Here is a 17,839-nt window from a genome sequence, read left to right on the forward strand (position 1 = left end):
CCTGGCCAAGTGACTTCAAAAGGACACCAACAACGACATTCCAGGCCCGTGGCGAGGGATACGCTAGGGGAGTTTAAGCCTAGAGCGCCACACCGAGGGCGCCACTCAAATCGCTCTAAAATTATGCTTGTTTTATTTTAATCATTATTCTTAACCGTTTTCTTCTTTTACTTATAGGCTTATATTCTGGTAACACACTGCTGGAATTTTCTGTTTCCCAAAGTAGTACGTTATTAAAAATATTCTTTAGACGGTAAGACAAAACTGAAATATTCTTAAATATGCAAAACTTTTTTTTTGAAATCAGGAATGCAAACTACGAATCTATAAATGTAATCTATAATACACTAGTGTCCAAAATTAAAGCAACAAACAGAAATCCTTTCCTCGTGTGATTTTTTTTGTTGATAAATTTGCCAAGTTTAACCTGTTGCTATTGTGATTTTTTTGTTGATAAATCCTGGCACATTAAGGTTAGTTTATTTTCTATCTTAAACCAGTTGTCTATGACATCATAAATATTACTATCACCTGATCGTATTATGTGGTCAAATGGACACACGGGAAAAAAATTTTGTTTCTTTAATTTTGGACATTATTATATTTTAAATGAGTTTTTCTTTGCTTCCTCATTTCAAAATTTGTAGGATGTAAATATCAATATGTAAAAATAACAACTGCAACTCAGTTACTTTTTGAATCAAGTAACTGTAACTCACGTTACTTTTTCAATCAAGTAACTGTTTTAAGTCAACTTTATACACAGTAAGGCTAATCGGGACTGGACCTACAGTTTAAAGTGGAATCCAAACCTGTGCCTCCACCAGGTATCGAACCCAGGCCCCCTTGATTAAAAGGCGACGACGCTACCACTGCGCCATCGAGGAGGCCCGGCATCAGCAATGAAAAGAACACCTTGTGGACATCGTAAGGTTAGAAATCCCGAGGACATCGAAAGAATTCGGGTCTCTGTCTTGAGGAGTCATTCAAAAAATGAACTCTCCTTGTCAAGAAACTGCATGAAACTGCCTCTCATGTTATTTTCCTAAAATGCTTTGAGATGTAGTACAACATTTATTAACTTGACTTCGTTGCACGAAAAATTTTTGTTTTTATTTGTAATTAAAAACAGTCAGGTTTAGGTATCTAGAAATATGTTTCAGGGGGAGGGGGGTCCGAAACAAGTGTCTCAGGAATAATAATAATAATGTTTAAATTAAAAGAATTATATTAAATAAAATTAATACTAATTGCAATACATAAATTAATATTATATTATTAGTACACGAATAGGTAAAAAGACTGTATAACAATAGAGATATAACAGCGCATATTCATTACGTAGCTTACCTATAGTTAAGATCGGAATAATTTAAATAAAAACAAGTGCCCTAGGAATGAAATTAATGTCAAATAGATGAATAATTGAATATTTATCGAATAAAAAAATGATGTTACCTGTAGTTGGAGAAAAGTAAGTTTCTGATTAAGATTCTATGCATATTCAGTAGTAATGTCATTCAAAGCCGCATGATCCAAAATATAATCCTTGCCTTCTAAAAAGTTCAAAGGAAATTAATAACCATCGATTATGCAACAAATGCTAATATTTTCATTACTTAATTTTAGTACTTCGTAAGTCTTTTGGGGGGAGGGGTTCACACCCCTGGAGCCCCCTAAAATACGTCATTCCTGTCCTTCAAAGCCGTATGATCCCAATATAATCCTTGTCTTCCAATGGTTCAGAGAAAATTATACAACAAATGCTATACGAGTATATTTTCATTATATTTAATTTTCGTACTTAATTAGTCATTCTGGTGAGGAGGGAGGGGGGGGGGTCCGAACCCTCTAAATACGTCCGTCCTGTTCTTCAAAGCTGTATGATTTTAATATAATCCTTGTCTTTCAATAAGCTCAGAGGAAATTATACAACAAAGGCTAAAATAATATATTCTTCATTATTTAATTTTAGTACGTGATAAATCTTTCGGGGAGGGATCCGGACTCCCCTGGTCCCCCCTAAATACGTCCTTGGTTCTAGACTTTGTATCATATATTTCAATGTATGTGCGTTAATACCTAAGTAGGTAGGTAGGTGTATTAATGTATTGGCTCTCTTTCTTTCAGGCCCGCACTGCAATGCAACCTGGGACCAGATTCTCTGTTGGCCGCCCACCGAAGCGGACTCAGAAGCCAAGCTACGCTGCCCGCCATTGAAAGGCGTCGACAGAACAAGTTAGTTTTCTTTTAGCTTGTTTTTAAGGCCATATTATGCACAAAAGACTAATCGGGACTGGATTAAAGCAAGACCCGAATCACTATGTGCCTCCATTTGGTATGGAACCCGGAACGCATTCATTACAAGGCGACGATGACAGGTACCTCTCTATAAGTACTACTTTCCTGTCATAGGTAAAACAAGGATTCTCCTATAGGAACGTTACTTTTTCGTTTTCTAAGAATCAGGACGCTCCTATACGACGGCCTCTTTCCGAAACGGACATTTTGTGGATTTCGTTGGAAACGCAGACAAATTATATTTTCTTAATTTCATAAAGATGCAAATGTTAAAGAAAATGATGATTTCAGAAGATTGCTAGAAATTTAAGAATGATAATTATCTATTACTAACAAATTGTAAAAAGGCAGAAGACTAAATTATCAGCTTAGCAATCCTCAGACAGTTGAAGATTACTTAGTTACCATATCAACAAGCTCGGGTATAAAAGCGAGAAAATTTCGACAGCTAGCCAGAGACATATAGGGTCTTCACCCCGTGTGCTCTCTGCCCAACAGTCCCGTCAACAGGGTCTTCGCCCTCGAGACGTAGACTAAGCTGTCTGAGGATCACTTCGGAAACCTGGAAGGGGGAGAGGTCTTCACCTAAACCCGACCAGGACCTTTCGTTTGATAATCATCAGTAAGAGTCAGCAATAAGGCGACCCAGGAGTACCTAATTCTCACCGCTAACGAGATTTTTAGTATTTCCACAGGATCAAGCAACGTCAAGAAGATCTACACAAACCTCATTCTTGGAATAGCGGTATTACATGAGCTGATGATATCCAGAACAGATTAGAAAAGACAGCAAAATTATCATAGTAAATAATCAGATAATATAAACACGACCTGTATCGCTGACAACGGACTAGATCTTACCTCAACCTTACTAAAGAGTCCGATATAGAAGGTAGCGATACCTGAGGTGCCCAAGGAGCCGGACGCGGGTACGTGACAGCGACTTTATCATCACGTTATCAGGAAGTTCTGATTGGACGATTGAGTAATACATAATAATGTAGATAGTATTCACCATGTATACTCTCATACGGTTTATCTATAACATAACATAAACATAATCCTCGAAGGGCCTTGGCCTATCTCCCGACTGCCAGTCTCTCTCCCACACTACCTAGATGTGTAGAGATCTTCAACCGGTAATGGGGTGACGTGGGGTCAGCCCGTCGAACCCTCAGCGGATAAAGGAGATTTCCCAGACCGGGTTACGCTACTCACTTTGTAGCTTCCCAATTTCCTGACGATAGTGGGTTGCCACCGGTCCAACACACAGGCCGAAAACCCAGAGACTGAACCCAGACGGACTCGAACCCATGCCGTCCCGCAGTCGGAGCTCAAAGCACAGCGCCTTAGACCGCACGGCCAGGTAGGAGAATACAGTTTATCAATGTACATGATTATGCAGTACAAAAACGATTCTTATTTTCAATATTTATTCACCTAAATTGGTAGAATTTGGAATGAATCCCAGAAAACAGTTAAAATTGTAATGCTATTGCTATTCAGAAAATCAAAGATTCTGAGTGACGTCATTTAGTCATGTTAATTTGACCCACCTATATATATTCTCCTCGGCCAGCGCAGACAGTACATGACCAACGATATGTTTTAAATTAAGAACAATGAAATAATTAATTGTGAAAATGACGACACCTTAAGGGAAGTATATTTTATTAATTAGATGAGCATGGTTGCTTGTATTTGTGCCTTGGAAGCAGATGAGAGGAATGATATGTTTTTTTAATTAGGTAAGTGAAAGGTGAGTGAAGGGAAAGTGTGCGCTTTCGTTCCCTCTTCAATACGTCACTTCTTTGCACAGGAGAAGGGAAGGGGGGGGGATAATTTCAGGCTCTGATTCGTCTGTGGAAATACAAATAATATACGTCAGAAAAACCAGGTTGGATATTTCTAAAAAGAAAAGTGAACCTTAGACTGATTCTACTGGTATGTTCTGCATACATATATATGTACTGTTTCTCAGAATTTATTGAAATACGGTACGTAATACTGAGTATTTACAATCAGAACAGGGTGCCCAAAAAGTCGCTAATCCCATATTCTGATCGTGCGTAACTTTTGTACTAGAAGCTATAGAGACAAGAAACGTACACTAGGTGTTAACTATTTGTTTATGTGGATATTTTTTAGACATTAAACAAGAGAATGATGCTCCGCATGAACGTTCAGTATGCGGGAAAACGTTACTAAGGCATAGAAATGTTTTCGTACGAAGTAAAAACAAACATGGATAGATGGCAGCACTTGCAATAATTTTCGATGGTCTCTTTTTTTTTATCGAAATGGTAAAAGAACAATAATTTTTTACGCATTTTAAGCATTACAGACGGTTCATGGGGTTAATTATGACATTTATAGAAACTGCTATTTTTGAAAATATGAGGTGTACTGGCAACATTGGTCGTGTTATTCAATCAATGGCCAGATGAAAGAAAGAAATTGAAATTTATCGCACAAAAAGATAGATAGGTTAGTTAATTAACGTATTTAGAATTTCATTTAGGTAAGAGTCTATGTAATTGTTTTACAGGTGTAATTTTGTTTGTCACCAGTCCAAATATTCCACGATACCATTACAGTTGTATGCTCAGTGGGTAATGGCTATTTGTGAGGATGCTGAAACTCGACCCCGCCTCGCTCTTAAAATACGCTCCTGCCCTGCTGATGGCACATTCCCATCCTGAATTCAAGCCTAGAATATTCGAATACTCTATGTGTTTCGTCAACCAGGCGGAAAGAACACTCGTAAATTTTATGCATATTTATAATTAATGGAACAATGGACATCTTTCAATTCCCCCAGTACTTATGGTGCAGGGGCGTTGACATCGTAAAATATCAACTCAGCCTTCTGCCCACATAAATAGAGCTCGTTAGAAATTTTCAGAGATAGAATGACACACAGAGAGAGAGAGAGAGGGAGAGATGATATAGAAGGTCGAGAATAAAGAGAAGTAGAGAAAGATAGGGAGAAAGAAAGAGATGCAAAGAAAGGAAGGAAAATAAGGTAAAGAGAGAAGTTAGTGAGTGTGTGTGTGAGAGAGAGACAGGAAAGAAGTGAGTGTGTGGAATGAGAGGTAGATAGAAGAAAGAGATAGATAAATAGAGAGAAAGAGTGCGAGAAAGAAACAAAGAAAGGAGAGAAGAAAGCGAAAGAAAAGAGTACGAGAAAGAAACAAAGAAAGGAGAGAAAAAGAAAGAGAGTGCGAGAAAGAAACCAAGAAAAGAGAGAAGTGAGAGAAAGAAAAAGAGTGCGAGAAAGAAACAAAGAAAGGAGAGAATAGAAATATAAAGAAAGAGAAAGAGTGCGAAAGAAAAGAGAGAAATGAAAGAGAAAGGAAAATAGAGAAAAACAAAAACTGCGAGAAATAACAAGGAAAAGAGAGAAAGGGAATGATAAAGAGAGAGAAACAGAAAAAGAGAGAACGAGTACGAGAAATAAACAAAGAAAAGAAAGAAAAAGAGAGAGAAGAAGAAAAAGAGTGTCAGCAAGAAAGTTAGAAAATAAAAAGAAAACGACTGAAACAAGGAAAAGAAAGAGGGAGAGAGAGAGAAAGAAAGGAAGGAAAAGAGGGAAAAGGAAATAAAGATAAATAAAGGAAGAAAGAGAAGGTAAAGAGAGAAAGAAAATGGAATATTTTTAGAGAAGAAGAGAGAGAGAGAGAAAGGAAAGAAGGAAGAAAGAGAGCGAGGGAGAGAGGAACGGAAGAAGAAAGAGGAAAAAAGGTTACTGAAACGCTATTCTTTCAAGTACTCATTTTTTTGGGCCAGCCTGTACAAAAACAACAAAAAGCTTTCAGTTCAAAGCCCAATCGGGACTCGGTGTACAGTTTCAAATTGGGTAGGATTAACCGTGCTGTATTACAACCTTTAATGGAACCAGGGACCATATAAATGTAAATACAATATCATTTTGCCTCTGGTTGAGAATTTTATTAATTAATGTATTTATACTGGAGTAATTAGTAATGTGAATGTTACAGGAATTTTCCTCACAAACGAAACATTTCCGGCATCGAGGATATATCTGACACGACTTTGAGTAAATATTTACTCATTCTAATTAGTTTTGGCATAACTTTGTATGTGTGTGACCGATTAACATTTGCCAAAATAACAGGAAAAAATGTGGGCTTACTCTAAACCTCTCCTCTCCTATATTCTGGAATTCATGATTTTTTTCCATTTCCTACTGGCCTGGATGTAACAGAAGTTGCAATTATGGAAATGGAATCGCATAGAACACAGTTTTGACTTTGTATTACCAACCGTACTATAATATCGAATCAGGTAAGGTAAAGCACACTGCGACATGCTGTGAATTCATTGGCATTCACTATCTTCGCCATATGTGGAGGTGATGTGATCAGCACTACGCTCTGGAAGCTTTTATCTTCAGGTGTTCATTTGTTGTAAGCTGGGTGAAGTCTAAACCACCAGGACATTGCTGCAAAAATTCCCTCCTGGATCGAACCCCGGTCTTCCTCGTGGCAGTCAGATGCCCTACCGACCACCGCGTCAAATATTTCACATCTTATATAGTTTGGATTGTTTGAATTGTTGTTTTGTACAGATAGGCTAATCTGGACTGGACCTACAGTTTAAAGTGGGATCCGAACCACTGTGCAATGTGCCTCCGCCTAGTATCGAATCCGGTACCCCCCTGATTACAGTGTTAGACCTTGAATTATTAAAGAATTTATCTATATATTTTTTTCCGTTTCATTGCTACATATCTACATTTTTTAAAATTTTATGTCGCTAATCGTGACGATAGATGTGATGAAATAGACACAAAGGAACACCAGTCTCCAAGCCGAGACTCGTGGCGAGACGGTGAGTCGACCACGCGACGTACTTTGACCACCGAGCCACCGATATATTAGTATGTCGAAAAAGGCCTAAATGCCAAGTAGTTTTCCTATTTTTGTCTTTGTGGAGATGATCACATGTGTATTTTTTACGTACATACAATCCTTAAACTTTGTAATCCATCCGTTTCGTGTATTACGTCAAATCTAAAAATTAAAAAATATTGAAATGCTTTTATGCGTTATCTTTAATATAAGCAAATTCGGGTCGGAGATGGAAACGTCTTTTGGAAAGCTAATTTTTATTTTATTACATTCATTGTGGCCCCATGCACCTCCAGAGAAAAATCACCGAAAATTTGGGAACATACATAAATTTTGAAAAATGTCCGCCATCGTGAAAATTACAAAAAATTGCATTTGGATGATAACGGTGGACCACAAAATGAGGATGCTTGTGCTATTTTATTTTAAACGGTTTTAGAAACGTAAACTATATAAAAGAAAGCACAAATGATTGAATGTTTAAAAATTTATTTACATAAATTTGATCGAAATAGGTGATGGATGGTATGGAGTATTTCGATAGCCTATTCTTGGAACGGCAACCCGTCTACTCTGAACAATTTTCAAATCAGCTGAATGAAAAAATAAGTTGCAATTCCTATGTTGGCACGAATTTCGATTATTAGAAGACTTTACGCAGCCCATCGTTGCGCATGCGCAGACAAGAGAGGCGCATGATCCGCCCTGTCCGTTCGCCGCATCAACGCCTCCGAGTGCATCGCTCTGATGGTGGTGTCTGTGCAATTCCTGTTCATATGTGTGGTTTTGTGGAGCATTCCAATGTATGCATGACTCCTCTTAGTCCTGGGTTGCATAACGTGGACTTGAATAAAAAATTCATTAATTCATTAAGTCGTGCGTTATGGGTTTCCAAACATGGTGTGACATTAAGTGAATGATCTTTTGCATGTTGTGACAGTGATGATAAAGGATAGCGGGAAAACATGGAGTTTGATGACGTTTTAGATTAATCTTATAACGTCATGTGTCGATACAGTATATTCTAATTGTATTATGTTCTGAAGATCCAAATGCCATGCTTTGAGATAATGAGAAATATCCAACACCCTTAAGCTGATTCTACTTTCGTTGTACAGTGAACAGATGTAGCCTCCAGTTCTTGCAACTGTTTTACTGGCACTGTGTAAACAACAAACCCTTATGACAGAGAACAATATTGCATACTCATGTCCATACGCGTGCGCAAACCCTCTGATTAGGAGGGGGGGGGCAAAAGCCTTGATGAAAGTTCAGTCGGGAAAGAAAAACCTCATTTTATCTCACTGTTTTAGTATTAATTGCATTGATACGCGCACGTGTACATATATATGTAAACATATTATTTAAATACATTACATTATCAATTCATCTGCCCCATAACAAACAGAAAAATGACATAAATTGTCTCTGAAATGTGCGCGCTCCTTTCCTCCGAACAATCGTTCACGGAATTAAGACAAAACTGTTTGGGAGCAACAGTCTGAAGTACATAGTTGGTCTTATGTCTTTCTCTGGAAATTTAGAATGCATCACAGAAAAGAACAAATGTTGCGAGCGAAGCGAGCAAGAAAATTTTGCAAACTATAAACAAAATTGATTTAATAGAACCCCATAAATGACGCCATGGCATTCCCTTCTACATTTTTTTCAATTTTATCGTTCGGCGCCCAGTGCCAACTCTGCAGGTACATTTGCCCGTCTGGAAGAAATAATGGAAGAGAGACGTGAAAAGTAATACCATCTTGAGTATCCTTTTGTATCCTACTCTTAAATTCTGCTAGTCTTGCTTTCTTTTACTTCAATGTTTGGCCCCTAGAATTCATTACCGTTCAAGGTTGGTGGGGGGCATTTAAAATAATCATTATAATGGGGATGCAGGAATGAGATAATTTCAAATTCAAGTGGTACTATTATTGGGGTGATGTGCCCTATGGAAAAAATACCTTTCTTGTCCCTCAGTGGTAAAAAAATCTGCGGACGTCCATTGATTAAGGGGGGCAATTGCCCCCACGTGCGCACGCCTATGCTCATGTTTATTTGTCATGTAAACAACAGCGTTCCTTGCGTCAACTTCTTCCCATATTTCTTCAAGACCACTGCTACCCTTGAATTTTCCTACTTCCTCCGGAGTAAAGTACACCAGTCTCGTACATCTGCGAGACGATTTCCTCAGTATTGATGATAAAAGGTTGACCAAATTCTCTATACTCGTCTTCAACAGCTTCTTACGCTTTTCAGCAGCAAATCGAGGAAATGTGTTTATAGTTGTGAGGTTGGTAGGCTCTAGATTTACAAAGGACCAGCACCAGCACGCGCTGGTTGGAGTAAAACATTTCCCCCCATAGTCGCATTGACAAGATATTGGGTCGTGTTGTACCACACCCGTCTGCATAGCCGAGAAAGATATCACACATTTCACTCCTCCAGTGGCCGTGGTCGTCTATAGTAGAGTCGCGGGTGGCGTATTTACAAAGCCGATAGTGCTGTAGAACCAGAGGTATATAACACTTTCTTATTGGCTGTGTGCACCGGAAGTATTTATGTTCCATGTCCATTGTTCCTTGCTTCTTCATTTACAGCAAAAGTATGGACAAATAAGACTTGTGCTTATATAGTAATAAAGTTTGTAAACAGATTGTCGAAATTATGTTAAGAAATATACGTTTATATAATAAAATATAATGTTAGAATGCTATACGTTGGATAAGCATAATTTTCTCAATAGTCATTGGTAGTTACAATGTTTACACTGATGTGACTTTAAATAGAAAATCATTCACTTCAAGAACAGTTCTGATTTCTGTCTTCTAAAACATCAATTTAAATAATTTTGCTAAAAAATGAACCTTAGTGTAAATGGATTTCTTATCTTGTTGGGATGGATATCTGAAATTTACACTGTTAATTTGAACCCTGCCATCTAGCGTTAACTTGAAGGAACGCTGCATCAACTTCCGGAATGGCAGCCAATCAGTGCTATAGGGTTTGTAAATACGCTCACGGGTGTCTTTTTCTTTCAAATCTCACTAAAATGGGATACCTAAGGTATGGAGTGGAGATACTAAGTGTATTGGTCGAAATCGCAATGTGAATAAAAAAAATGCCGATCCCCACCTGCAGAGCCGACTCAAGAGATTGCGAAAGCTGAAAACAGATGGAGTGCGGAACGGGGACGACGTTTTCGTGGCTAGCTTTTCCTTAGGTCGGGAAGATGATGGCGAAGCAGATCTTATGTTTGGGTTGCATCTTCTTTGGTAATTTATGAGAAGTTGTGTACGAAGAGCAATCATGAGCATGGGAACGTGTCTCCTCTTAAAAAGATGACGATCAAATAGGCCCTAGGCAGCTTGTCGGTCAGAATACGAAATGCCAGCGGACGACAACAAAATACCCTCCCGAAACTGCTCAAGATTGGCGACACATCACCGCCACACTCAATGAACAGTTCCTTCATATATCCCTTCCTGTACTTGGACCCACTTGTGCTAAAATCTGATATGATCTGCAAGAGATCTGAGATCAAACATTGTCATTGTTCTTAAGGAAGTTGCTCCGTCCTCTGGAGTTTTCATGATTTCAGTTTGGCATGCATTAAATTATGGTGGCAAAAGAAGAATCACAGCATTTATTATATTTGTGGTTGAACAAAATAACATTCTGCTTGAGTTCGCTTTCTGATAATTCTAATATTATAAAGCCTTGTTTCCATATTAAAAAAAAACACCAAGTTGCTGACCAAGGCAGTTTATTAACATGTAAAAACACTTAACATGTAACGTTTCAACCCTGTATCAGGGTCTTCCTCAGACGAAGAACTAAACTAAAATGATAAAATATACTACACACAGAAAGATTACATAGACATAGCAGGGTCACTAGCCACACAAAACAAATCAAGTTAACAGTCCTTATCTAGGAAGATTTCTCCAAAGGAATTAAACATATCACCTCTTGACAGTTGACTAATGGGTATACCACCACAGTGACAGGTGATTGACAGGTCAAGATTAGCAAGAGTCTGGAACCACCTGTTTATCATCCCCTCACCCCTCGTGCCTCTTAGGATATGGATGAATACCTCCTCCTCTGGTCGTCTTCTTTTCTCTTCTCTTTCTTCCTTGTTCATTGTTCTTCTTTTCCCCTCATTCCTTTTCTTCATCATGTCAACTTTCTCTAACACACTCTTCCATTCCTTGTTTATCTTGAGTCCTCCATTCCAATTCATGATGTCTTCTCCTTTCCTTTCTATTTCTTTGGCCTCCTTCCATTTTCTCACCAGTTCTCTCTTCTCTTTCCCTATTCGCCTAGCCGAATCTCATTCTACTTCATGTCCTGTTTCTCTAGTGTGTTTGAATATGGTATTCCTGTCTCTCTTCAATCTCACATCATCCATGTGTTGCTTTAACCTGTCCTTCAGTCTCTTCTTCGTTTGCCCTATATATACACTTTCACATCCTCTGCACTTCACCTCATAGATAAGTTAATTCTGTTTTGTAGATATGTGGATTATTGTTTTGGGATATGGAAGGGAACGAAGAGGCAGCTGAGTAAGCTAGTTAAAGATATAGAAGATGAGAGAGCAGGAATATTCCTTGAGCTCGAAACGGAACAGGAAGGAACATTAAATTTATTGGATATTATGATGAAAAAGAAGAGAGGAATGGGGATTGTGGCTACATGGTATCAAAAGAAGTGGTCTGAAGGAGTGTTCTGCCACAAAAGAAGTGATGTGGGTGACGCGACAAAACGTAATTTTATAAGGAACATGGAAGACAGAATAAAGAAGATATGCACAGAGAAAGGGGAGAAGAAATCAAGATTAATAGCCTGTGGCAACAACTGGAAGAGAATGGGTATGAAAAGAAAGACAGACACAACATCAACAGAAGAAGGAAAGATATAAAAGAGAGAGGACCGGAAGAGAAGGAAGAAATAGAAAAGGAGAGATGGTTTGGAATAAGAAGTATGGGAGATGCCACAGAGAAGATATGCAAAGTGCTGAGGAAAGTGGGTATAAGAACTTACAGGAAGGGTGGACGCACTGTTTTAAGTATAGCCAGCCAGAAGAAGGAAGAAAAGAGAGAGGAAGAAGAGGAAGGGGTTATCTACGAGGTGAAGTGCAGAGGATGTGAAAGTGTATATATAGGGCAATCGAAGAAGAGACTGAAGGACAGGTTAAAGCAACACATGGATGATGTGAGATTGAAGAGAGACAGGAATGCCATATTCAAACACACTATAGAAACAGGACATTAAGTAGAATGAGATTCGGCTAGGCGAATAGGGAAAGAGAAGAGAGAACTGGTAACAAAATGGAAGCAGGCCAATGAAATAGAAAAGAAAGGAGAAGACATCATGAATTGGAATGGAGGACTCAAGATAAACAAGGAATGGAAGAGTGTGTTAGAGAAAGTTGAAATGATGAAGAAAAGGAATGAGGGGAAAAGAAGAACAATGAACAAGGAAGAAAGAGAAGAGAAAAGAAGACGACCAGAGGAGGAGGTAATCATCCATATCCTAAGAGGAACGAGGGGTGGGGGGATGATAAACAGGTGGTTCCAGACTCTTGCTAATCTTGACCTGTCAATCACATGTCACTGTGGTGGTATACCCATTAGTCAACTGTCAAGAGGTGATATGTTTAATTCCTTTGGAGAAATCTTCCAAGATAAGGACTGTCGACTTCATTTGTTTTTGTGTGGCTAGTGACCCTGTTATGTGTACCTAGGTATGTAAACTTTCTGTTTCATGTATTTCATCATTTTAGTTTAGTTCTTCGTCTGAGGAAGACCCTGATACGGGGTTGAAACATTACATGTTAAGTGTTTTTACATCTTAATAAACTGGCTTGGTCAGCAACTTAGTGTTTTCTGATAATTTTGCTTCATTCGTCATTTATCCACATTTAAGATATCTTCTTTATTGGTCTGCAGATCTCTTATAACTTTAAAACTTAAGATTTCTTACAGCCTTTTCCTGCAAAATTATATGTTCCTTCAAAAACTTTACCAACATCCACGTTTCCCGCTATCCTTTATCATCAGTGTCACCAGATGCAAAAGACCATTCACTTAATGTCACACCATGTTTGGAAACCCATAACGCACGACTTAATGAATGAATGAATTTTGATTAATGTCTACGTTATGCAACCCAGAACTTAAGAGGAGTTATGCATACATTGAATTGCTCCACGAAACAACACACATGAACAGGAATTGCACAGACACCACCATCAGAGCGATGCACTTGGAGGCGTTGATCCGGCGAACGGACAGGGCGGATCATGCGCAACGATGGGCTGCGTAAAGCCTTCTAATAATCGAAAATCTTGCCAACATAGGAATTGCAACTTATTTTTTCATTCAGCTGATTTGAAAATTGTTCAGAGTAGATGGGTTGCCGTTCCAAGAATAAGCTATCAAAATACTCGATACCATCACTTATTTCGATCAAATTTAGCTATGTAAATAAGTTCTTAAACATTCTTTTATGTAGTTTACGTTTCTGAAATAGTTTAAAATAAAAAAGCACAAGCATCATCATTTTGTGGCCCACCGTTACCGTCCAAATGCAATTTTTTGAAATTTTCATGATAACGGGCATTTTTCAAAATGTATGTATGTTCCCCGATTTGCGGTGATTTTTCTCTGGAGGTGCATGGGGTCCCAATGAATGTTATAAAACAAAAATTAGCTTTCCAAATTTATAGTCCGTCTCCAGCCAAAATAAGGCGTAACTTTCCTATAGGCTACTACTTGTTTCATAAACCATGAGGAAGTTTCTATTTTATTCGTTCAACAAACGTTCATTTTGAAGATTCTGTAGTTCACAGTCAACAAGATGCAGATTACACACAGTAAAGTTGAAAGAAATTGCCGCTTCTTAACTAAAGTGTACTTAAAATTGTTATCTTAGCAACATGCTTACTAAACTATTTGATCACACCTCGTATATTTCCGTTAACAGCCGTTGCCCTAACATAAACATCTGCCTTTAAAATAATCAAACTGGAATTTTTAGGTTAATGAAATCTTATAGGCTTTTGCCAGCCTAGGCAATATAACTTACACTTTGAACACATTCATTTGTTTTCAGAATGGACGACAAGACGATGCTCTCAGTCTGGCCAATGGGAGAGCAGGGCACGAGGAAATCTTACTCTGGGAGACTATTTCGAGTGTTTCCCGCCAGGGATGCAGCAACTGCTTAAAGACCTCTTTAGCGGCTCAATGGATGATGCTAAGGTGAGGATGACTTCAGCAACAAAACCACCCCATTGGGTGAAGGATGAAAGTGAAGGTGAAAGTGAAGGTGAAAGTGAAGGCGAAGGTGAAGGTTTCTGGACGGCACTTCAGCGTCAATAGTTTACCGCTAGTAACTGTATTGTTTATGTATTTATTTAGGAAATTTAATGGAAATTTTACACTGAAATCATGAGAAAATGAAGTAAAACACCAAAAGTACGAGGAACAGTCAAACTAAAACCTTAATTTGTTTTTTATCTAGTAGATTTCTGTATGTAAAGTTCCCACAAGTTTGCTGCATTTTAGCACAGACCCACTGATGATCCATATACAGGATATTTTTATGTCTGGGTTAATGCATGTATACCTCAAGAAGAGGAAAATTTGGAATCTTCAGTATTGGCCATATTATTGAACTCCTTATTTGAAAAAATGAAACGCAGATTATCTCATTTTATAGAGAAATTTGACAGATTTAATGTTTTGTTATATACACTACAACTACTGTCGGTACTTTGTATGACCACCTTTGGCTCTTTTTGAGCCCGTTTCATTGTTTGTGTACAATTCCTTTTCATGTTCTTTTCTGAAATTCAAACTACGTGGTTTATGAAATTACGTGTTGCTCGGAATATACAAATAAAGAACACCATTGCAAAAACCAGAATTTACATTACTTCTTTTCTAACAACCAAAAAGCAGCATAAATAACATGGTAAACAATGTGCGTATTGTTCCAGGCATTTTTGCGAATATGTAAAGAGTCGTGCTGCCATCTATTCTCGGGACGCGTATTTACAAACCCTATAGTGCTGCAGAACCAGAGGTATATAACACTTTCTTATTGGCTGTGTGCACCGGAAGTGTTTATGTTCCGTGTCCATTGTTCCTTGCTTCTTCATTTACAGCAAAAGTAAGGAGAAATAAGACTTGTGATTATATACTAATAAAGTTTGTAAACAGATTGTCGAAATTATGTTAAGAAATATACGTTTATATAATAAAATATAATGTTTAAATTGCTATACGTTGGATATACATAATTTTCTCAATAATCATTGGTAGTTACAATGTTTGCACTGATGTGACTTTAAATAGAAAAATCATTCACTTCAAGAAGAGTTCTGATTTCTGTCTTCTAAAATTTTAATTTAAATAATTTTGCTAAAAAATGAACCTTAGTGTAAATGGGTTTCTTATCTTGTTGGGATGAATATCTGAAATCTATACTGTTAATTTGAACCCTGCCATCTAGCGTTAACTTGAAGGAACGCTGCATCAACTTCCGGAATGGCAGCCAATTAGTAGCCAAATATCGCTGGAGGTTCTGCAGTACTATAGGGTTTGTAAATATGCTCTCGGGACACAGTAAAAGAATGGATTGTGGGAAACAAGATTACATCGAAGCAGACAAACAGTTTAATCCCATGAAAAGTTATAACAATCGTTAAGTACATATATAGTTAGAACACTTTCAAAACAAGGAAATGTGCTTCTTTTTTTTTACAATTAGTTCAATGATTTGGCCAATACTGTATGTTCAGTAACTTATGAGCCACCGTGAAGGTCTTTCCACCAATCTGCGTGGGGACTGAAGCCATTGTCGAACTTCCTCCTCTATTTGTAAACTTGCTGGCGTGGTAAGCATGCATAGAAACATTGAATTTTCATTTGCCACAGAATGGCTATACGTTTTAGGCTTCCAGAGGGCAAGAAACCACTGCTCTTCGCTGGCGCATGTGTATGAAGGAGGCGCCATCTTAAAAATGTCAAAAATGGTGTGAAGCCCACTTGATCAGTGTTGCAGCCTTGAGGTCGTTTTGTAAATAACAGTCGATATCTCATGTAAATTTGACCTGTTTACAGTCTGTCCTGTAATTTGATCTGACTTTTAGGTTTGACTCTTGTAAGTTGAAGATGGCATGCTAGCGTACGTAGGAGTTGTAAAAGTGGATATCACGCAGCTACTTTCTAGATATAGCCGGGATAAACTACAAACTATTTTGCAAATTACCGTTTTTCTTCAAATATAAACGGTAATAGGAGGTCATTTAAAGGGGAGTTTGCAAAGTTCTTTACTGCTTTCATTTGAAAATTTTGATTACTTCAAAATTTCGGGAGGGGCTGTAGACCCCCAATTCCCCCTGCGTGCGCCACTGCTACCAATACCAGGCTCTAATATAGGCCAAAATTTTAGATACAGTACTTTAGGACCATTTTGCTGAGCAACTCTAACATGTAGCCTATTTTAGAAAAAGAAAACTAGATGGCAACACTTAGAAACTTCATTTCATGAAGACAATATTAGCCCGACCCTGTGGCCGAGTGGTTAGCACATCGCGCTGCGACGCCAAGGGTCCCGGGTTCGAATCCCGGTCGGGCTTGGTTGTTTGTGAATGTCCATTCATCAATTTCATCATTTCATCACTCATCCCCATCTTCGCAAATTAGCCAAGAGGCACAAAACGCGAAGTAAAATAAACTAAATCAAATCAAAATCAAAATGAAGACAATATTCAAATTTGGAGATTGTTGCCAAGCTCTGGAAGCCTGCAAAAGAGAGTCTGTTAGTGGAACTATAGAAAAGCTTTTCGTAGTTCGTTGGTCGTGTAAGTAATCGAGAACTAACTTGAGTAATTGAAGAATCCGTTATAATTTTATCTCTGATTATTCTACATAAAGTTTTCATGGCTGCTAGTTCATGAGTATGTGGTGTTAGAACCTTAAAATTGTAGGTAGTGGAGCAGTTTTCAAGAATTGGTAAAGGTAAAGTGTTCCCCTGTGCATAGCACCACGCTATGAAGGCGTATAGGGGGTGTGGGGGTAACGCCCCACACTTTCTTGATCCGGTCGTGAGTGGGGGTGATGTGATCAGCATCACGCCCCTGACCGCCTTTACCCCCCAGGGTTTCCCCCAGGTACCCATGTTATTCGACGCTGGGTAGGCGCCGGGGCCGCTTCCACCGTTAGAAAAGTTCCCGGATTTGAACCGGCCGGGGATCGAACCCGGGACTTTGAGCATGGTAGTCAGACGCGTTACCGACTGAGCCACCGCGGTAAGATTGGAGATAAAAATATTTTTAAAATAGCCTAATTCCCTAATGAATGATTTGTTTTGGTTCAGCCAATTATTCAGCTTAGTCACTACAGAACATTTAAAATTGCCCGTCGCTCTTTGGTGAATTTCGTCCCCAATTAAATCCTCCATATTTAGCGATTTTTAGCTAAGTTTGCAGCCTCTGCACTTTACCACCCATTGAAATTCTTCTGTAGTGCACCCCCCACAAGAAGAAAAACACACTAGAAAGAAACCGTGAACACAATGATGACACACTTGACATCTGCACCAATTTCTCTCTTAACTTTAGCCTATTAGTTCCCGCCCTTTACCCATGA

The 17,839-nt window shown here is 38.4% G+C and overlaps 1 protein-coding gene across 1 annotated transcript in view; it reads left to right on the plus strand.

Moving 5' to 3' along the window:
• LOC145996043 (PDF receptor-like) overlaps nt 1-17,839 on the plus strand; it is a 93,161-nt gene that overhangs the window by 33,897 nt on the left and 41,425 nt on the right. The window contains exons 3-4 of the mRNA XM_083132251.1: nt 2,131-2,238; nt 14,295-14,443. Of these exons, the coding sequence (XP_082988377.1) occupies nt 2,131-2,238; nt 14,295-14,443 (257 nt within the window). The remainder of the gene's footprint in view (nt 1-2,130; nt 2,239-14,294; nt 14,444-17,839) is intronic.

This window comes from Lepisma saccharinum, chromosome 12, assembly GCF_977018435.1.
Source record: "Lepisma saccharinum chromosome 12, izLepSacc3.1, whole genome shotgun sequence".
NCBI lineage: Eukaryota > Metazoa > Arthropoda > Insecta > Zygentoma > Lepismatidae > Lepisma > Lepisma saccharinum.